Source organism: Pantherophis guttatus, chromosome 9 (assembly GCF_059756535.1).
Source record: "Pantherophis guttatus breed Tessera chromosome 9, ASM5975653v1, whole genome shotgun sequence".
In the NCBI taxonomy this organism is placed as follows: Eukaryota; Metazoa; Chordata; class Lepidosauria; order Squamata; family Colubridae; genus Pantherophis; species Pantherophis guttatus.
The window spans coordinates 8,253,554-8,275,621 of record NC_142071.1 but is presented as its reverse complement, the minus strand read 5'-3'; the positions used below and the strand labels follow the sequence as shown (position 1 = coordinate 8,275,621).

The following is a 22,068-nucleotide window of genomic DNA, read 5'->3' as shown; positions in this document are numbered from 1 at the left end:
CTATCTAATGTATCATTCTTTCTCTCTCATCTCTCTCTCTCTCCCCCTCCCTCCCTCCCTCCCTCCCTCCCTCCCTCCCTCTCTCTCTCTCTCTCTCTCTCACTCTCTCTCTCTCTCTCTCTCTCTCTCTCTCTCGTCAGCTTTGAGTCCTGGTGATTGCCTGGACAAGTCTCCACAATTTTCTTGGCAAGATTTCAGAAGTGGTTTGCCTCCTTCCCAGGGCTGGGCTGGGCCAAGGTCACCCAGCTGGTTTTGTGCCTCAGGTAGGACTAACACTCGTAGTCTCCTGGTTTCTAGACTTCAGCCTTAACTATTATGCCAAACGGGCTCTTATGCCAATTTCTAGTAGGAGTGTTCAAATGACCAAGGAGTATTTTTCTTTTTGTGCCAAGGGGAAATGATTCAGCAGAACCAGCTTCTACTTTGTTTGCCATCTTTATTAGATGGATTAGGTAAATTCACTCCTCCTGCTTGCTACAGCGGAAATACCTCTGTCTCTCGGACTTTCTGCCAAAGTGAAATTGAAAACAGGAATGGACATTGTTCCAACAACTGCGAAGCAATCTCAATTCCCCCGTAGCTCCATGGATGGAAAGAAGTTGGGATGAATTGGGTGTGTCTGTGTGTATGTGTGGGCGGGGGGGGGGGGGGTAGTCGTTTTTGCCAAGATGCCCCAAATAAATTGGGCTAAATAAGCTTTCGACTTATGCCCAACATTTCTGCTGCTAAGTGAGACATTTGCGAAGTGAGTTTTGCCCCATTTTATGACTTTCCTGGCCATAGATGTTTAGTGAATCACTGTAGTTCTTAAGTTAGTAACATGGTTGTTAAGTGAAGCTGGCTTCTCCATTGACTTTGCTTGTAAGAAGGTCGCCAAAGGGAATCACAGGATCCCAGGATACGGCAAACCGTCATAAATATGAATAAAGTTGCCAAATTTCTGCATTTTGATCATGTGACCATGGGGATGGTACAACAGTCACTAGTGTGAAAAATGATCATAAGCCGCTTTTTTCAGTGCCATTGTAATTTCCAACGGTCGCTAAATGAACTGTTGTAAGTCAAGGACTACCGGTAATTTTTTTTCCCTCCAGGGAAGACTGCATTATTTGGCAAATGTTAAGAAGGCTCATTACCAACCACTGTTGGTACGATCAATAAAACTAACTTTAGAATGAAGAACCTTGCCTAATGATTATGTTACTATACTGTACATACTAGCTTTTAAAGAGATTAAATTTTCCAACCCTTAACCATAAGCATTATTGGCTATGACTGGGGGCAATTCTTCAAGATCTTAGGTAAGCTTTTCTTCCCAAAATTGAAAGATTAGGGGACAAAACAGACCAAATATCCCAGCCCATATGCCAGGGGTACCAAAATTATTCTGCTCATCGGCCCCTTTATTAATGTTTTGATTGTTCATCAACTCCCAAAGATTTATTACGTGAAAACAATTTAATAAATAGAATAGAATAGAATAGAATAGAATAGAATAGAATAGAATAGAATAGAATAGAATAGAATAGAATAGAATAGAATTCTTTATTGGCCAGGTGTGATTGGACACACAAGGAATTTGTCTTGGGGCATAAGCTCTCAGTGTACATAAAAGAAAAGATACGTTCATCAAGAATCATAAGGTACAACATTTAATGATACTCATAGGGTACAAATCAGGGGTGAAATCTAAAATGTGTTACTGCCGGTTCTGTGGGCGTGGCTTGGTGGGGGGGTTTAATGTGATTGGGTGGGCGTGGCCAACTTTTTTTTTTTTTACTTTTAAAAGCATTTTTTCTACAACTTTAAGAGGTTGCAGAAAAAAAATGCTTTTAGAAGCTTCTGAAGATCAGGCAAGTCAGCTGGGATCGCCAGAGGCTTTGAAAGGCATTTTTTTCCCCTACAACCTCTTCGGCTGAAGAGGTTGCAGAAAAAAATGCTTTTAGAAGCCTCTGACGATCCCAGCTGAGACGCGCGATCATCAGAGGCATTTTTTTTAACTTTTAAAAGCATTTTTTCGGCCGAAGAGGTTGTAGAAAAAATGCTTTTAAAAGTAAAAAAAACAGCCTCTGATGATCGCACGGCTCAGCTGGGTATGGGGGGGGGGCACGGGCGCAGGGATTTTTGCTACCGGTTCTCTGAACCACTCGCCACCATCGCTACCGGATTGGGCGATCCGGTCCGAACCAGGAGCATTTTACCCCTGGTACAAATAAGCAATCAGGATGCTTATTTGTTAAAATGCTACTTTAATTAAAAAATACTCTGAATAACAACAGTGGACAATCCAATTGATTTTGGGGATTCAATATTAACCATTTTGGAAAACCCTGAGGAACACACTAAAATCAGATTGTGTGGCCGACTGGTTGGAAAAAGCTTTTATTTAAGGTATGGCTGAGAATCAAAGCAGCCAGGTATACTTTGAATGTCAAAATGACCTTTTAATAAAGTTTGTTGGCTTTGTTATAGAGATAAATCCGAGACATCTTTCCAAACCATTGTGCTTGTTAGACAATGAAATAGATTATGCTGACCCTTTCCATTCACCGCATGGCTCCTTGCCCAATGACGCTATCACAACAAAGGTACAACAAAGGAACACAGTTATAAAAAATGAAGTTATCTGCCAGTAAGCCCAACCCAGAAGGCAAAAGAGAAAATTTACCGTAAAGACAGCTTGGAGGTTGTTAAGCTTTTCAATTTCCTTCGGCATTCCATTACTTCCCCAACGAACCAGGTAGTTTTCACTAAAATAATAGTAATAATATAATAATAAAAGACCTGCAAATAGAAATAGAACGACTGTGGCAAAAGGAAGCAAAGGTAGTACTTTTAATATTGCAAATAGTAATGCTGCGTAGGTACTTGGGGTGCAATCCCAAAACAACTGGAGCACCACTTGAGCACCATTGGAAGTGACAAAATTACCATTGGTCTATCAAACATCTGCATTTGCCTGGCCCAGGTCCTTGGTAAAGACTCAATAGGTGGATAAAAGAGGCAAATCCCACCTGAACATCTGGCTGACTGTGTGAATACTGGACAATAGCCATGCTGTTCATGACATGCAAATCACTTTGCCCAGCATTAAAACAATGCCAAGGCAATTTTTTAAAAAATTTGATTTATATGCCGCCCTTCTCCGGAGACTCGGGGCGGCTTACAATGCGCTAAGCAATAGCCTTCATCCTTTTGTATACTTATACAAAGTCAGCTTATTGCCCCCACAAACTGGGTCCTCAATTTACCTACCTTAGAAAGGATGGAAGGCTGAGTCAACCTTGAGCCTGGCGAGATTCAAACCTGCAGTAATTGCAGGCAGCTGGTCTTAATAACAGGGTGCTTTAGACCACTGTACTACCAAGGCTCTTTTATGTCCAAGATGAATGCCAAAGGGAAACAGATTTTTCAGGTGCTTTGGCTTTTATAGAAATAAAACAAGGAAGTCCTTCTGATTCTAAATTGCAACATATTGTGAGCCAGTGTCCAAAAGAAAAGAAAAAAGAGAGAGAGAATAAGGGCACGAAGAATTGCCTTAAATGGAAATTATAGTGTTTGAGACTTTTCCCGTCCCCCCCCTTAGGAATAAGATCAGCAAAGGGGAAACTGATAGAAGAGATAGATCTAAAGCACTTGAATATTGTTCGCAACAACATTTTTACAGTTTTATTCAATTATAATGGCTAAGCCACAAGTCCCTGATTTTTTTTTTTAATGAAAAAGGACAGTCGTTTTCTTCAAACTAAAAATCAGCTTTTCATCTTCATAACAGGCTTGTATGAGATACAGGTAGCCCTCGACTTACAATAGTCCATTTAGTGACTGTTCAAAGTCACAATGGCACTGAAAAAAAAAATGACTTGTGGCCATTTTTCACACTTACGACCATTGCAGCACCCCCATGATCACATGATCAAAATTCAGACGCTTGGCAACTGACTCATATTTATGACAGTTGCAGCATCCCGGGGTCATGTGATCGGCTTTTGCAATCTTCTGACACGCAAAGTTTTTTTTTTTTATTTGATTTATATGCCGCCCTTCTCCGGAGACTCAGGGCGGCTTACAATGCATTAAGCAATAGCCTTCATACTTCTGTATATTTATACAAAGTCAGCTTATTGCCCCCACAAACTGGGTCCTCATTTTACCTACCTTAGAAAGGATGGAAGGCTGAGTCGACCTTGAGCCTGGCGAGATTCGAACTTACAGTAATTGCAGACAGCTGGTGTTAATCACAGTGCTTTTAGTCTGCTGAGCCACCAGGCCCTTTTTAATTAATTTAGTTAATGGGGAAGCCAGATTCATGTAACAACCAATTTACTAACTCAACAACTGCAGTGATTGACTTATTTATTAGTGATATTTCTATGCCGCCCACTCTCCGAGGACTCTGGGCAGCTTACACCAAAGATAGTATACTATACTATACAGTATAGTATACTAAATAGCATATTTCCCCCTAACAATCTGGGTCCTCATTTTACCCACCTCGGAAGGATGGAAGGCTGAGTCAACTTTGAGCCGGTGAGATTTGATCCGCTGATCTGCTGAACTAGCAGTCAGCTGAAGTAGCTGCAGTGCTGCACTCTAACCACTGCGCCACCTCAGCTCATGGCTTAACAACTGTGGCAAGAAATGTCATTAAATGGGGCAAAACTCACTTAAGAATTTTGGGCTCAATTGTGGTTGTAAGTCAAGGACTACCTGTATTGTTAAGCATTAAAGTCATAGAATAGAATAGAATAGAATAGAATAGAATAGAATAGAATAGAACAGAATAGAATAGAATAGAATAGAATAGAATAGAATAGAATAGAATAGGAAATGGAAATGGAAATGGAAATGGAATGGAATGGAATGGGATGGGATAGGATAGGATAGGATAGGATAGGATAGGATAGGATAGGATAGGATAGGATAGGATAGAATAGAATAGAAAAAAATATGGAATGGAATGGAATGGAATGGAATAGAATAGAAAATATGGAATGGAATGGAATGGAATGGAATGGAATGGAATAGAATAGAATAGAATAGAATAGAATAGAATAGAATAGAATAGAATAGAATAGAATAGAATAGAATAGAATAGAATAGAATAGGATTTTTTATTGACCAAGTATGATTGGGCACACAAGGAATTTATCTTTGGTGCATATGCTCTCAGTGTACATAAAAGAAAAGATACGTTCATCAAGAATCATAAGGTACAACACTTAATGATAGTCATAGGGTACAAATAAGCAATCAGGAAACAATATCAATCTAAATCTTAAGGATACCAGCAACAAGGTTACAGTCATACAGTCATAAGTGGGAGGAGATGGGTGATAGGAACGATGAGAAGATTAATAGTAGTGCAGACTTAGTAAATAGTTTGACAGTGTTGAGGGAATTATTTGTTTAGCAGAGTGATGGCATTCGGGGAAAAACTGTCCTTGTGTCTAGTTGTTCTGGTGTCATCATAAATCTTGGTGATTACAGCCAACATACTGCAGCATACAACCAACATTTCCTAAGACAGGTTTTAGAAAAAGGTTCCACTAGCAACATACCTAATAAATTTGGATTGGTCTGGATCATAAAGGCTCATAAGCAGCTCTGCATCCTCACCAATATTGCAGACAAAATTCTTGAAATTGATGTACAGGCTGTAAGTGTGGGTATTATTAAAGATAGACTGTCCTCGCCGGTCTACATTCTGTTGAAGAGACTTGTTGGGAAGAAGAGATTAAAGGAAATGTGAGAATGTAGGAAGAGCTAAATTATCTAATAAAACTGTCAGTTTTTCCAGCCATTATCTAAGTAAGACTATTTTAGTTTCCCTGAAAATGTGGCTTGCTCACACACCATGGCAACATGTATGCAGAATCAGGGCTGTGATTAAATGAATTTTGTGATCAACTAAAAGATCAAAATATCTGAATACACAACTCATACCTACAGTAGCCAATGCTTCTTTCTTTCTTTCTTTCTTTCTTTCTTTCTTTCTTTCTTTCTTTCTTTCTTTCTTTCTTTCTTTCTTTCTTTCTTTCTTTCTTTTCTCTCTCTCTCTCTCTCTCTTTCTCTCTCTCTCTCTCTCTTTCTTTCTTTCTTTCTTTTCTCTCTCTCTCTCTCTTTCTCTCTCTCTCTTTCTTTCTTTCTTTCTTTCTTTTCTCTCTCTCTCTCTCTCTTTCTCTCTCTCTCTCTCTTTCTTTCTTTCTTTCTTTCTTTTCTCTCTCTCTCTCTCTTTCTCTCTCTCTCTCTCTCTCTCTCTCTCTCTCTCTCTCTCTCTCTCTCTCTCTCTTTCTTTCTTTCTTTCTTTCTTTCTTTCTTTCTTTCTTTCTTTCTTTCTTTTCTATAGCCACCCAACTCAACCCAGTGACTCTGGGTGGCTTACAAATTGAAATTCTACTTATAATAGCTGAAACTATTTTAAACAAACAAACAAACAAACAAACAAACAAACAAACAATTTTATTACAATTCAAATTCTATTTCTAAAAGCTGGAGACACTCTCTTTTCTCAGTTCTAAGATGATTCCAGGCACCACAATATATCAACCATAATGTAACATTGGAAGTTCAAAAGTAGGGTTAGAGAACAGTACTTCACAGGAAGAGTAGTGGAAGCTCGGAACCAACTTCCAGTGGATGTAGTGCATCAAACATCACTAATTGAGATAACATGACAGTCACCCAACAAAAATAAAAAAATAAAATAAAAGTTAAAAAAATATAAAAATGAAAAGAAAAGAAAGAAAGAAAGAAAGGAAGAAAGAAAGAAAGAAAGAAAGAAAGAAAGAAAGAAAGAGAGAGAGAGGGGAGAGGGAGAAAGAGGGAAAGGGAGAGAGAGAGGGAGAGAAAGGAAGGAAGGAAGGAAGGAAGGAAGGAAGGAAGGAAGGAAGGAAGGAAGAAAGGAAGGGGAGAGGGAGAGGGAGAGAGAAAGAAAGAGGGAGAGAGAGAGAGAGAAAGGAAGGAAGGAAGGAAGGAAGGAAGGAAGGAAGGAAGAAAGAAAGAAAGAAAGAAAGAAAGAAAGAAAGAAAGAAAGGTCAAACCACTAGGTCTTTTTTCTGCCATCAGTTTTCTATGTTTCTAAGTACACACACACACTTTCTCCTTCCAATGTATTATTCTACCTGTACATTTAAATCAAGAGGTTAATCAAACAAAACTCCCAGAAAGATGAAGTTTTTATCTCGTCACATGAGAGTTTAGCAATGCTAAACAGCATGATTGTTTTATTAACAAGTATTATTAAACTCAGCTCCATCTTATTTATGCTTGCAACATAAAGCAAATACCCGAATTTCCTGTTTAATGTTTGATGAATTAAATCTGCTGGGCTTCAAATCCAGTCCAAGGTACATGTAAAAGGCTGAATTAAACCAGCAAACAGGGTTCAACAGGACTCAGGAAGATAGTTATAGAACAGGGAAAATCTGAACAAGTTAATCCTTTCTCTACCATTGGTGAATGCATGTTCAACATCAGTGGTGAAATCCAATTTTTTTTACTGCCGGTTCTGTGGGTGTGGCTTGGTGGGCATGGCAGGGGAAGGATACTGCAAAATCCCCATTCCCACCCCACTCCAGGGGGAAGGATATTGCAAAATCTCCATTCCCACCCCACTCTGGGGCCAGCCAGAGGTGGTATTTGCAGGTTCTCTGAACTACTCAAAATTTCTGCTACCTGTTCTCCAGAACCTGTCAGACCCTGCTGGATTTCACCCCTGTTCAACATGTAATTTCCCCACTACACAAGACTTCAGCCCTTAAACTCCACTGGAGATAAAGCACTGGATCTCTTTCTGGTTTTTTTCCCCCTAAGGGATTTCTTCAAAGTGAAATGGTGAAATGTTCATTTAGGCCCAGAAAATATTTCCAATTCTTCCCCCCTTAAAAAGAAAGTACTTGTAAAATGTCCAGGTCGAGGTGGTGCAGTGGTTAGAGTGCAGTACTGCAGCTACTTCAGCTGACTGCTAGTTCAGCAGATCAGCGGATCAAATCTCACCGGCTCAAGGCTGACTCAGCCTTCCATCCTTCCGAGGTGGGTAAAATGAGGACCCAGATTGTTGGGGGCAATATGCTATTTAGTGTACTGTCTTTGGTGTAAGCCGTCCAGAGTCCTCGGAGAGTGGGCGGCATAGAAATATGACTGATAAAAAATAAATAAATAAAATAAAAATAAATCCTAGGCAAGCAGAAAGGCTGCTCACCATCCCTAAAAAAAGCACAGCGATTATTGATCGTGCTGATATTGAAATGTTGAGAAGGAAGTACAAGTTCTATTTGTTCGAAGCATAGCCTCACCACACACTTACATCATGTCATACTGCTGTGAATCTCTTTTGGGTTCCATTATTGCATAAAGTTATTTTTGGGCCAACTTCCTGATCAGGAAACGATATGCTAAAAAAAAAAAACCTGTACCTTTTCTTCTTGGATCCTGTCGTCAATTCTTTTGGATGCTGTCTCGTGTGCTTTAAAGAGTGAAATCATGCTGGTAACGTCTGGATCCAGTATGTTCCCATTATCATCACGCACCACCAGGTCCAGTCCCAAAATCCTTGCAAATAATCCAGAAAAACAAGGAGCAAAGAGGAGACATAGAAGAATAAACCCATCAGGACAAAATTCAGCCAGTTCATCTGTATTTGAAGACAGCAAAGTCCACATTTTGGACAGAGGGGACTGCTGGTTTAAAAGAGGGGTCAAAGAGGCCATCTGTGTTAAAACTGAACAGCCCTCTCTCAACAAAGGGGCAGGATATCTCACCACCTCCCTCCTGTTTACAACAGTCCTTTCAGCAATTCCAAGAAGGCTCCACACTCATTTGCACTATTCAGGTGACTTTGAGGGCATAGATAAACCTCCAAGTGGCCTCAATGACTCTGAGAGAGAGCGATAATGACCAGATGACTGCAAGGAACATAACTCCTTCCATTCGCCACCATTCAGTCAGAACTGAAGAAGCTTCTTGGATGAGAAGCGAAACGTCTTCAAGGAAAAAAATAAGAAAGTCCTGTTGCCTTTTGAAAAAGCACCTTTGGGACGAGGGCAAAGAGAGAGACCTAAAAAATCCGGACAGATAACATTTGCCCTCTTCACTTTAATGGCAATAATTTTTCAATTAAACGAAGAAGCCAAATCCTAGATCAGGTTATATCTATTTCCAGCAGATGTTTTTAAAAGTCTTCCTTTATCTGCATATCACTGAAAGCTAACTAAACACTTCATATAAAGGAAAATAACACTGTCCAGATTCAAGGAAAATGTGAAAGAAATTTGCATAGCTAAAGGAAGAAGTGTACATATACTTAAAATAATTTAATAACAAAATCTGGAACAGGAAGTATGAAGTTCCCCACTGCAGAGTTCCCACTTTAAGGGTAGCTGTAGCCATGAGTTATCCAAACTTTTCCCTATGCAGTTCTAGGATCTTTTAGGAAGCTTCAAACAAGAACTGAAATGCTCAGCAAATGCTGCTGATGAAGCAACGTTCTGGCTGTTAGGATATGGTGTAAGCCTAACAGAATTTGAACAGGTATATATTAGCCCGTCCAAAGGGGAGAATATTAGGATATGGTATAAGGTTGTCCAGGCAATATATGTGTGCTATAACTTTAAATGAGTTCTGTAACTTTAAGATGTAATGCTGAGTAATTTTACTGATGAGTCATTGTAATTGACTGCTGACTGACTGCTGACTGCAATTATCCTAATTGTACTGTTGAGTCATTGCACTGCTGACTCCACTTATCTTAAGTGGATAATTACTAGTGTAAACTGTATATAAGAAGAGAGCCGAGCTATAGTCATTGTTGGTTGACTTGTTGATTGGAACTGTTACCGCTCTCATCGTGGATGGATCTGCTACCATCGTGATTTCTTACCAGCGTTGAATTGCTGTTTATTACCTACTGCTATTTTGTATGGTAAGAAGATTTCTGGAACTCTGGACTGATTTGAATGGCTAAAGACTTGGATTGACTAAAAGACTATGCAATTGTTTTTCACTACAAAGTAAAAGCTTTGTTAAACCAGTCTCTATGTATTGTATTCATTGCCCTCAGTACCGTATCTCTGTGCACTTGCTCTGCTGGTTGGTTAACACAACAATATCCTTAACACTGGCTACAAATAAATTTAGTATCTAAGGCAGGGATGTCCAACCTGGCAACTTTAAGACCTATGGACATTAACTCCAGTGGTGAAATCCATTTTTTTTTTACTACCGGTTCTGTGGGTGTGGCTTGGTGGGCGTGGCTTGATGGGCATGGCAGGGGAAGGATACTGCAAAAATCTCCATTCCCTCCCCACTCCTGGGGGAAGGATATTGCACCACTCTGGGGCCAGCCAGAGGTGGTATTTGCTGATTCTGTGAACTACTCAAAATTTCCACTACCGGTTCTCCAAACTACTCAAAGTTTCCGCTACCAGTTCTCCAGAACCTGTCAGAACCTGCTGGATTTCACCCCTGGTCAACTCCCAGGGGAATTCTGGGAATTGAAGTCCACAGATCTTAAAGCTGCCAAAGTTGGACACTCCTGATCTAAGGGTTTCTTTTACATTTTATTTATTCAATCCATTTACTCTGTCACTCTAAGCAGCGAACAAAACAAAACAGTGAACACGAACCAAACCAAAACATGACATAAACTAAATGGAAGAGAACGAAGCACTGAAGGTGTTACCTGGTTTGTTAATGAAAACAACCAAGCTCTGAAAGCACCAAGGACCAGGGGTGAAATCCAGCAGGTTCTGACCGGTTCTGGAGTACCGATAGTGGAAATTTTGAGTAGTTTGGAGAACCAGCAAATAACACTTCTGGCTGGCCCCAGAGTGGGGTGGGAATGGAGATTTTGCAATATTCTTCCCCCAGAAGTGGGGTGGGAATGGGGATTTTGCAGTATCCTTCCCCTGCCTTGCCCACCAAGCCACACCCACCAAGCCACGCCACGCCCACCAAGCTATGCCCACAGAACAGGTAGTAAAAAAATTTGGATTTCACCACTGCCAAGGACCACACATAAACTCAACATCCAGAGCTATCTGATTTGGATGGGCATTAATATCTGCGGTAACTGAATGGTGCACAAAATCTTGATATTGCTAGTGTTGGATTCAAAGCATCCTTGCCTACTTGTGATTCGAATGTTGAACCTTTCTAGAGCCTCTATATGAGGGCTGGATCTCTCAAGGTGAGCGATAGTCAAAGACCAGAATGATGCATTGCTATAACACAGAGGTCTTCAAACTTGGGAGCTTTAAGACTTGTGGACTTCAGCTCCCAGAGAATTCTGGGAGCTGAAGTCCACAATTCTTAAAGCTGCCAAGTTTGAAGATCTCTGCTATAACAAGACCCAGATGGCCACAGCTCCTCCCATCCCAAAACTTGGAGATTCTTAGCCCACTGCACCATCCCAGTAGAGGAGGAGGTGCACAATTTGTAGTTTGTGTTAGGATATTTATTTATTTGTTTGTTTATTGATTGATTGATTGATTGATTTGATTTGATTTGATTTGATTTGATTTGATTTGATTTATATGCCGCCCTTCTCCGGAGACTCAGGGCGGCTTACAATGCGTTAAGCAATAGCTTTCATACTTTTGTATATTTATACAAAGTCATCTTATTGCCCCCACAATCTGGGTCTTCATTTCACCTACCTTAGAAAGGATGGAAGGCTGAGTCAACCTTGAGCCTGGTGAGATTCGAACTTACAGTAATTGCAGACAGCTGGTGTTAATCACAATGCTTTTAGTTTGCTGAGCCACCAGGCCTATGGATATGGTTTGAGCCTAACAGGTTGTCCAGGCAATATATGTGTTCTGTGACTTTAATATGAATATGTATTGTGTGACTTTAAAGTTTTACTGCTGATTCATTGAAATGCTGAGTCATGCTGTAATTAGATAATCACTGGCTGTAAACGTATTTAAGAAAGGTACTGTAAAGTATTCAGTTGATATGCTACCATAGTGTGTGGAGTTGCTATCATTGTGCTATCATCGTTGGATGGATCTGCTACCATCGGGGTTTGTGAACCAGAGTGAGTTTGCTATTCTAACCGACTACTGTTTGTGTGGTGAGAAGATTTTTGTATCACTGGACTGATTTAACTGGCAAAGACTTGGATTGATTTAAAGACTATGAGATTGTTTTTTTCACTATAAAGTAAACTTTTGATAAACCAGTTGGCACATCTCTTATTCATTGCTCTCAGCAACGTTTCTCTGTGCTCTACACTCTGCTGGTTGGTAACACAACAACAATATCCTTAACAGTTTGCTTCTACTTTAAACAGAATTTTCACTTTATGCTTTGTAGTTGCTGGATTTACTCCTGAAGAGCTTTCCTAGTTACTATAACAAACCAGCTTACCGAAAGAGTTACCGCACATATATTCTGGAATCCCTGTCTGCAGGACTTTTAGTCTAATTGTCAGCCCTGGAAGCCAATCTTTTTCTTTGGATCTTCAGGGCTGCCACACTCAGTGCTGTGGGAAACTGGGAGGGGGGATTGCATGGAGTAGCAGAGATATGTAGCCATAATAACATTCCTTTCTCTGAGAATCAAGGACATCCAGCCTGCACCTGCAATGGCGTAACTGGGAGGCATCTCCAGTTGGGACGGTGCATTGATTGGACCGTATGATGGACATGTGGGTGCTGGGCAGGGACTTGGACTTTTTTTGGGGTGTGGAAAACCTGGAAACTTTCAGATTCGGGTTTTCCCAGATGTGCCGATATGACATCTCTAATACAATGGAACTTTGAGGAACTTCTGGCCTCAGAGTCTTCTTTCGTTGGGGGTGTTACTTGGAACCCAGACACTAATATCAGTCAAGAGAAGTTTGACAATCTTGCAGTATTTTTGGCAGCCACATAGAAGTAGTTTGCTATTGACATTTCTAGGAAATTCTGCAACTTGGAGCCTGGTTTAGCTCAACAGACAGAAGCACTGTAATTTAACACCAGCTGTCTGCAATTAAAGTAAGATCGAATCTCGCCAGGCTCAAGGTTGACTCAGCCTTCCATCCTTTCTAAGGTAGGTAAATTGAGGACCCAGTTTGTGGGGGCAATAAGATGACTTTGTATAAATATACAAAAGTATGAAGACTATTGCTTAACGCATTGTAAGCCGCCCTGAGTCTCCGGAGAAGGGCGGCATATAAATCAAATTAAAAAAAAAAAAACAACTTTCCAGCACAGTCCAAAACTGTGACATTTTATGGTAATTGCTATCCAACTATAATCAAACCTGATTCTGCTTAACTTCCAAGTCTCTCTTTCTTTCTCTCTCTCTCTCACGCAAACATATGCACACAAGAATGTATGTATGTATGTATGTATGTATGTATGTATGTATGTATGTATCAGAGGTGGTATTCAGCAGGTTCTGACCAGTTCTGGAGAACTGGTAGTGGAAATTTTGAGTAGTTCAGAGAACCGGTAAATGCCACCTCTGACTGGTCCCGCCCTCATCTATTCTCTGCCTCCCGAGTCCCAGCTGATTGGGAGGGAATGGGGATTTTGCAGTAACCTTCTCCTGGAGTGGGGAGGGAATGGAGATTTTACAGTATCCTTCCCCTGCCACGCCCACCAAGCCACGCCCACCAAGCCATGCCCACAGAAACGGTAGTAAAAAAAATTGAATCCCACCACTGATGAATGAATGAATGAATGAATGAATGAATAGGGTAGGTGTGCGGACTGCAGGAATTGAGTTGTGGCTGCAAGTTCAGCCCTCTACTCCTTCTAGTTATGAAGTCCAACATATTTAAAAAGTGCCAAGCTATTGGACGAAGTTTGTTGTGTGCAAGGGAAAATAGGTGTCTGGTGGATTTGGAGGTATCTCCATCCTCTAGAGCTCTTCAGAATCAAAATCTCCAGCACCTGTTCCTCAAACACTAGCTCTGGCATCTGCACAACCCTGTGCTTATTCACTCAATGTGCCACTTGTCCTATAATCTAGTGTGAAATCAGGCTTGGTGTATCAACTCTAAAGAAGTGTTTGGGAAAGGGCAGGAGAACAAAGGAAAATAGGATCCAAAACGAAATGGCAGTATAAAATAAAGTGTCGTGCATACAGAAGTGGGATTCACAGCTTGATGGGAATAAATGTGCTTTCATTTGAAATTGTATCTGTGACTTTAGGTAGCCGGAAGATCCTGCAGGCAAACATAAGCTTTGTGCGAATGGGGGAGGAGGGGTTGAAAAATCTCTACCATGAACCTTGACTGAAAACATACAGTTTCAGATATCCAGCACACTGCTGATATCCAACAGCTGTCAAGAGAAGAGACGGATCTTAGTTGGTGGCAGAGTTTGTACTTTGCAGCCACTATTGCACTCTTAGCCTTTATGAGATGAATAATGGGAGCTGACAATATGAGCGTTAAAAGTAAATGAACAAATACTGTGTTTTCCCGAAAATAAGACCCTGACTTATATTTTTCTGTACCCCGAAATAAGTGCTTGGTCTTATTTTCGGGGATGTCTTATTATTTTGGGGTGCATGGAGCAAGATGGGGCTCCTCTTACCATCTTACCTGATTTCCAGCTCTGTCTCCCTAATCCTAACCAGAGGAAATGGCGGGGACCAGCTGTGCATGCAGTTAAATATTTTCGGGGAGGGCTTATTTTTGGGGGGAGGGGCTTATTTTAGCCCATGCGCTCAAAAGCCCGATTGGGCTTATTATCAGGGGATGTCTTATTTTAGGGGAAACAGGGTAGCAAAAACAATTAAGAAAACCAAATGGAAAGAAATCAACAAAATATACTCAAGTAAGATGATTGCTCTATACAGGTAGTCCTCGACTTACGACCACAACTGAGCCCCACATTTCTGTCGTTTTGGTGAAGTGAGTTTTGTTAAGTGAGTTTTGCCCCATTTTACGACCTTCCTTGCCATGGTTGTTAAGCGAATCACTGCAGTTGATAAGTTAGTAACCCGGTTGTTAAGTGAATCTGGCTTCCCCATTTGACTTTGCTTGTCAGATGGTCACAAAAGGGGATCACGTGACTCTGGGACACAGCAACGGTCATAAATATGAACCAGTTGTCAAATAGCTGAATTTTGATCATGTGACGATGGGGATGCTGCAAAGATTGTAACAAGTGCTGTTGTAACTTTGAACGGTTACTAAATGGACTGTTGTAAGGCAAGGACTACCTGTATATCCTAATGAAATGCCTGAACCCAAAGTCCACCTTTTTAAAAAATAAATCCATAAACTCAACTTTAAGAGCAGGGCTCATGAGATCAAGGAGACCCTGATGTCAACAAACTGGTCCATCATATCTAGACACACCAAGAACATTTTCTTTTCAAGCTAGTTATTCAGGGTGAGGATGTGACTGAAGTCTGAGAAAGACAGCCTGTGTTACCTGTTGCCATAATCGATTTTGGCGGTGACTTTCTTCTTGAGTTCAGCCAACTCATCCTTGGGGAGAGTGCCTGATAGGATCTGGGATCGCCATTCAATCAGACTATAAGTCATCTGTTGTACATGGCGAAAGAGGGAGCTTTTGTTCTCCTAGAGCAGACAAGAAATGAGAAACAGAAAATTAAACAAATAATACAGCAAAGTCATTCTGTACTAATAGGAAACTCATAAGAGAATATTTGTAGCTCACGGTTGAACTGTTGGGTCCTTGGTGCCCTCTGAGTTTGGTTGTTTTCTTACAGATGCCAACAATCAACACCCAGATAAGCAGAGATCAACACAGGATTAATACCAGACCAATAATCAAGCAATAAAGAATACCTCAATGAAGGAACTTCCACTATTCATTTCCCAAAGGATTAGACTGAATCCAAATGAATCACCTATATCAGTGATGGCTAACCTTTTTGCCATCGAGTGCCAAAAGCGGGGAGAGCATGGGGGGGGGGTCACGTGCACGCGTGCCCCCACCCATAATTCTATGTGCCCTGCCCCCTGCGCATGCGCACATGACCCCCACCATGCTCCCCCCACTTTTGGCATGTGATGGCACGGTGGGCCACCGGACTTCTGGTGGAACGGGAGGTCAGGAAACAGGCCATTTCTGGCCTACAGAGGGCCTCCAGGGGGGTGAAGAAAGTCGTTTTCGTCCTCCCCAGGCTCCTAGAAAGATTCTGGAGCAAAAAACAGGCCTTCTGGTCCTACCGGAGAGCCTCCGGAGCCAGAAACAGTGTGTTTCCTGACTTCTGGTAGGCCCAGAAGGCCTGAAAATCAGCTGGCGGAGCTCAGCTCACATGCCCACCAATATGGCTCTGTGTGCCACCTGTGGCACGCGTGCCATAGGTTCGCCATCACAGACCTATATATTAGATCATTGAACAGTATGTATTTGGTTATATCTTCCTGCCTTTCCAATTTATCTTCACAAGTTCACATTCCACAGTGGAAGTATCCTTGGTAACTTTCAGCCAGCAAGGTTGTTAAAAGAAAAACAAGGACGTAGTAGAACTATGCATGCCAGCTTGAGTTTCTGAAGGAAAGGCAGGACATAAAGCAAAGTGTAACCACCTCTTTCTGGTTTCTAAAATTGTTCCTATGGTTATAATAGCCCATAAAGCTTACCCACTTGATCCCGTTATTTGCTTTGGGAGAGAACTTATGGTGGCCCAGTAAAGAGAATTAGTACTTACCACATACAGCCTATGCCAGATCACTACCCATTCTCGCAAAGTAGAGGTGAGTTCTTGGACCAATGGAAGTTCACTAGGAATTACTGTCTCATTTTGTCTATGGAAAAGCGGTTGAAATTATTATTGGTTATTTACGGTCTGCCCAACAAACTGTTTTTAGGACTTACTAGATTTACATATATACATGAATTTGCATGTATTATTTATTAATTAATTAAGGCCTTTGAACTCTGGTGCTGGAGAAGACTCCTGCAAGTCCCTTGGACTGGAAGGCAATCAAACTGGTCAGTCCTAGAGGAGATCAACCCTGACTCCTCTTTAGAAGGTCAGATCCTGAAGATGAAACTCAAAATACTTTGGCCATCTAATGAGAAGGAAGGACTCACTGGAGAAGAGCCTAATGCTGGGAACGATGGAGGGCAAAAGAAGAATGGGACGACTGAATGGCTGGATGGAGTCACTGAAGCAGTCGGCGTAAGCTTAAACGGACTCCAGAGGATGGTAGAGGAAAGGAAGGTCTGGAGGAAAGTTGTCCATGGGGTCACAATGGGTCGGACACGACTTCGCAACTAACAACAACAATTTATTAATATTCTTCCATTATTGCTTAAAAAAAGTTCCAAAGGTTTAACTTGGCTCATTATGGATGAGGCTATTGGGGCTACTGAAAGGAAGCATTCCTCAGTCTCACCTGTCCATCTCCTAGACACTATTTCGTATCAGTTCTCAACTATTTGGTTGGTTAAATAAAACTTGTGAACACTGGATGAAATAATGCAGACAACTCCTTGCAGAACTCAATTCACAGAACGGAACTTGTATAATTCAAAGAAATAGAATTCTAGGATTTGTTGCATTTTTTTTTAAAAAAATGATCTTGGCTACTCACCCACCATCTTGCACCGTTGCCTCCTTGAGATGAATGTAGGTTGCTGGGAAGATACCCTAAACAAAAGACAAAACAATCTATGACTTTATCAAATGGGTAGAGAACTATGAAAGCAAGAATCTGAGGTTCAATCTTCTATCACTGTAGGAACTCTAGCCCAACAGCTCTATTTACCATCATGGATGGCAAAACGATTACTATTTCCTATAATAAGTCAAAGAAGTATGATCTCGATCAATTTCTTCCTCTACTACTATAAGGAAGAAAAGTGAGTGTGTTCTGCCCCAGCTACGGACCCCAAAGAACGCAGCACACACAAAGTCTGTACAAACCTTAGTTTACTAAATTAAATCAGTCTTTTTCAAACAAAGGCTGTTAATTAACTTTCTTAACAGCCTACAAGAATCCAAAGAATAAATAATCGTAATCTTACTATGGTTGGCAGAAAGCCCAGAAGCAATTTGCAGAGAACTAAGATCCAGACGCAAAGGAGAGTGAACAAAGTTGTTCCCTGCAAATTGCCTCAGTCGGCGTTCCTCCTTAAATAGGCTAAGGGAGTGGCCAATTAGCCCCAAGCCTTACTCTCGAGGAGACCTCCTCCTGAGGAGCCACTCCTGCCTATTGGCAGCTCTGCGCACCCGTGCATCGAGAAGAGGCTCTTCCTCTTCTTCCTCTTCACCCATGGGAGCTTCTGGAGGTTCTGAAGGCCCTGGCTGAATCCCTGCCTCTGGCACCACATCTTGTCCAGCCTCCTCATTGTCTGACTCAAGTGCCAGTTGCACAGGCTGCTGGCGCAGCACCACACCAGCCTCCTCACTGTCAGAATCAGTTACTAGCTGATGGGCCACAACAGAGTGACAAGTCACAAGCGCAAGAAAATCACAAACTCAGAGAGCCCCACGGACCCCACACTTCAACCCTGAGCTACAAATATCCTGTTCTATTGCTACTACAATATTGGTTATGTGAAGTTCTCTGAACTATCAGAGACAAAGAGCTCCATTTCCTTCTTTACATATCCTTCCAAACCTTTGCTTTTTTCCTCTCTTGTTGAACTGCCTCTTGGAATACCAATAGGATGCTATGTTCCTTACATTTAGGATCTAAAGCATGAGAGGTACAAGAGATATTAAACTTGTCCCCTGTTGATATCCTAATCATCCTGAAAGTTTTTAGTAGGAAAGCTAGCAGGTAGCATCATTGAGCGACTCAAAACCACCACACACACACACAAAATGTGGGATGGTTTTGTATTCATTTATATTCTGGCAGAGAAGGGCACATATTTCCATAAAGAACTCCTTTCAATGCAATCTTAATTGATTATCACTGGTAGCTTTTAGAATTATGCACAAGGAAGCTGTGCCAGCAGTTTTAATCCATGAAGAATAATCCCTCTAATGTAAGGATCATGCTAATAAATATGATAATTTGAAAAAGAAGAGGGTTAAAAGAAGACATCTTTTCCTCTGAAAGCATTAGAGAATTCCAGCTCCCACTGCTGATCTTAATTTTATGCGGATGGTAAGTCAGTCCTAGAGGAAGTAGTTATATTCATAAGCAGCAAAATTCTAATAAACACCCAAACCATGCAATTTCCCCATCCCTTCCTTTAATTAACTCTGCCTCCAATTTTTCATTAGTCTAATCACAGAGACAGTTCCCTTCCTTGTAGATCGCATCAATTATCCAAATCAACAAACTTCTACTTTTTAAAAGATCAATTTTTCATGCTTCAATTTGATGTCCAAATATAGATTGAAATTTATATTTTTTAAGATCTAAAGCCAATGCCACCCATCGGCAAATAACTATGCCTTTGTATTAATATACAGCATTTATTTAAGAAAATTTATATGGCTACCCAAGTCATTCTCAGTGACTCCCACTGGTATGCTTTGTTCCGTTACAATCCTTCCAGAAAGCATGCTAGAAGCCAAACAGCCAAACTTTTCATGTTTAAAAGTAAAGGTTCCCCTCGCACATATGTGCTAGTCGTTCCCGATTCTAGGAGACGGTGCTCATCTCCGTTTCAAAGCCAGAGAGCCAGCGCTGTCCGAAGACGTCTCCGTGGTCATGTGGCCGGCATGACTAAACACCAAAGGTGCACGGAACGCTGTTACCTTCCCACCAAAGGTGGTCCCTATTTTTCTAGTTGCATTTTTTATGTGCTTTTGAACTGCTAGGTTGGCAGAAGCTGGGACAAGTAACGGGAGCTCACCCCATTACACGGCACTAGGGATTCGAACTGCTGAACTGCCGACCTTTCAATCGACAAGCTCAGCGTCTTACCCACTAAGCCACCGCGTCCCTTTCATGTTTAGGAACATAAATAATACACAAAGCTGATCAACGTGTCCTTATATAACTTGACATGTTTCTTTCAATAATGTCAGTTTTGGAAAATCTACCTCCTTCCCCAAAATTGAACATTTCAAGCCCACCTCTCCATAATGCTGTTTTCCGCCACCATCAGAAAAAGATCCAAAAAAGATTGGCTACTTTGTTTTTAAAAAGGCTCTAGTGATCCCTCATTCTAATATCCCAGCTAAGGATCATTTCTGTGAGTGGAAGAACTCTTTATGCACATCAACTGCTCAGAGACTGATGGGGTTTCACCCATTCCTCCCTCAAAAAGAAAGTCTTTCCAGAAAGATAAATGAGCTGTGGATTAAAGATCTGAGGAAAACATTGAGAATGAGATCCCCAACCACTTGCAAAGCTGTGGTAAATAATTTCCGCAGATCAAGACAGACTCAGTGACACTAATGCATTTCACACAGAACATCAAGATGGAAATGGCTCCAACACAGTTTAAAGCTTTGATTGTCCCACTGTGATACAATGGAAGCTATCCAAGAGCGCAAAGAAGCTACTGTAGTTAGATTCTGGCTTGCTCGCTTGCTTGCCAGAGAAATCTAAAGGCACCTTTCCAGTCTAGACAGGATCTGGATATAGTTCAAAGAAAAAGAATTTGGAAAACAGAAAACCAGTTCTATCACATCTCCCAAAGTGAATTGTATTCAATAGGAAATTAAAATGGTGCCCTAAATATTGTACTGAATCCAGGGGAGAAAAAAATCACAATTCAAGTAATTATGGATGGGATGAGATGGGAAGGGAAGGGAAAGGAAACCCTACGGATCTGTCAGGAAGAAACTTGTCAAAATTTGAGTGAAATGATCATTGACTCCAGAACTCCTATTAACTGAACAAAACTCCTACAATACAGTTGGCAATCTGTGGCTCAAAATCCCCCTTTTTTCCATACCCTTTGTAGGCCATCCAGAGGTGGGTTTCAGCAGGTTCTGACCAGTTCTGGAGAACCAGTAGTGGAAATTTTGAGTAGTTCGGAGAACTGGTAGTAAAAATTCTGACTGGCCCCGCCCCCATCTATTATCTGCTTCCCAAGTCCCAGGTCATCAGGAGGAAATGGGGATTTTGCAGTAACCTTCCCCTAGATTGGGGTGGGAATGGAGATTTTACAGTATCCTTCCCCAGCCATGCCCACCAAGCCACACCCACCAAGCCACACCCACCAAGCCACACCCACCAAGCCATGCCACACCCACCAAGCCACACCCACAGAACCGGTACTAAAAAATGTTGAAACCCACTACTGAGTCCATCCCATAATTTAGTAGGACCAGTGCTGGAAATCGGCATTAAGACAGTAGGCAGTCTTTGGGGACAGGGGACATTTTTCGAATTTTGACAATACCCGGCATATACTGCACCCTATCAAGACGAGGGGTATGGCTCAAGATAAAGGGAAAGACCAAGAATATTGAAAAAGTTTGGGCTGGCTGAAGCCGATGAGATCTTCTAAGTGAGAAATTTAAAAGGTGGAAATGGCAAGCAATATAGAGAGAGAGAGACAGAAGAAGCACAGATGCTGTGCGATTGAGTGTAGAGAAGTTTAGCAAACAGTTTTGACAAGAACTAGATTTTTTTTTTCTTACATCATGCCTTCAATTATTTTGTCTGATTAAATCTTATTCCCTTTTTGCATTCTGTATAGAATACCTCGCTGGTAGAACTTTTCTCTCTTTGCCTTAGGAAGATGGAAGAAATCAAAATAAAATTTGCATCATGCAAAATCGAATTTTTCATAATCGAGGCTACTGTATACAAATATGAACTCATTTGCTTACTTGGCATCATAATTTTAAAAATCAGTTACAGTGACTTACTTAAACACACCCATATCCTCCATAGTCCTTAACCACCAAAGTAGTGAACTGAACTGTGACCTCAAAATTTGGCTGCATGTTACCCATAGATTGAATGCTGCAAATATTCCTCATAATCCAATTATCCACAGACTGGTTCTATTTCTAATCCAGGCTTTTGCTGCTTGCACACCTGTTTTGAAGTGTGCTCCTGGTAAAAGAGCTTGCTGTTAGATCGTCACACTGTTAACAAGATCTACTTCTGTCCTACTATTGCAGCACCTTTGAGAGTGTCCTGACATATGGCATTCTTGCATGGTATGGGAGCAGCTCTGTAGCGGACAAAAAAACTCTACAGAGAATCATTAAAACTGCCCA

At 41.2% G+C, this 22,068-nt stretch overlaps 1 protein-coding gene across 2 annotated transcripts in view; it reads right to left on the bottom strand.

Moving 5' to 3' along the window:
• Positions 1-22,068, bottom strand: part of DOCK5 (dedicator of cytokinesis 5) — a 162,688-nt gene that overhangs the window by 92,672 nt on the left and 47,948 nt on the right. For both annotated transcript variants that reach the window (XR_015729391.1, XM_060693500.2), the window contains exons 4-9: positions 17,519-17,574; positions 16,630-16,726; positions 15,381-15,529; positions 8,418-8,553; positions 5,562-5,719; positions 2,669-2,750 (exon numbers count right to left, since the gene is read on the bottom strand). Coding sequence is in view for 1 of the 2 variants with exons in the window: in XM_060693500.2 (XP_060549483.2) it covers positions 2,669-2,750; positions 5,562-5,719; positions 8,418-8,553; positions 15,381-15,529; positions 16,630-16,726; positions 17,519-17,574 (678 nt within the window). In the remaining variant the exon portion in view is untranslated. The remainder of the gene's footprint in view (positions 1-2,668; positions 2,751-5,561; positions 5,720-8,417; positions 8,554-15,380; positions 15,530-16,629; positions 16,727-17,518; positions 17,575-22,068) is intronic.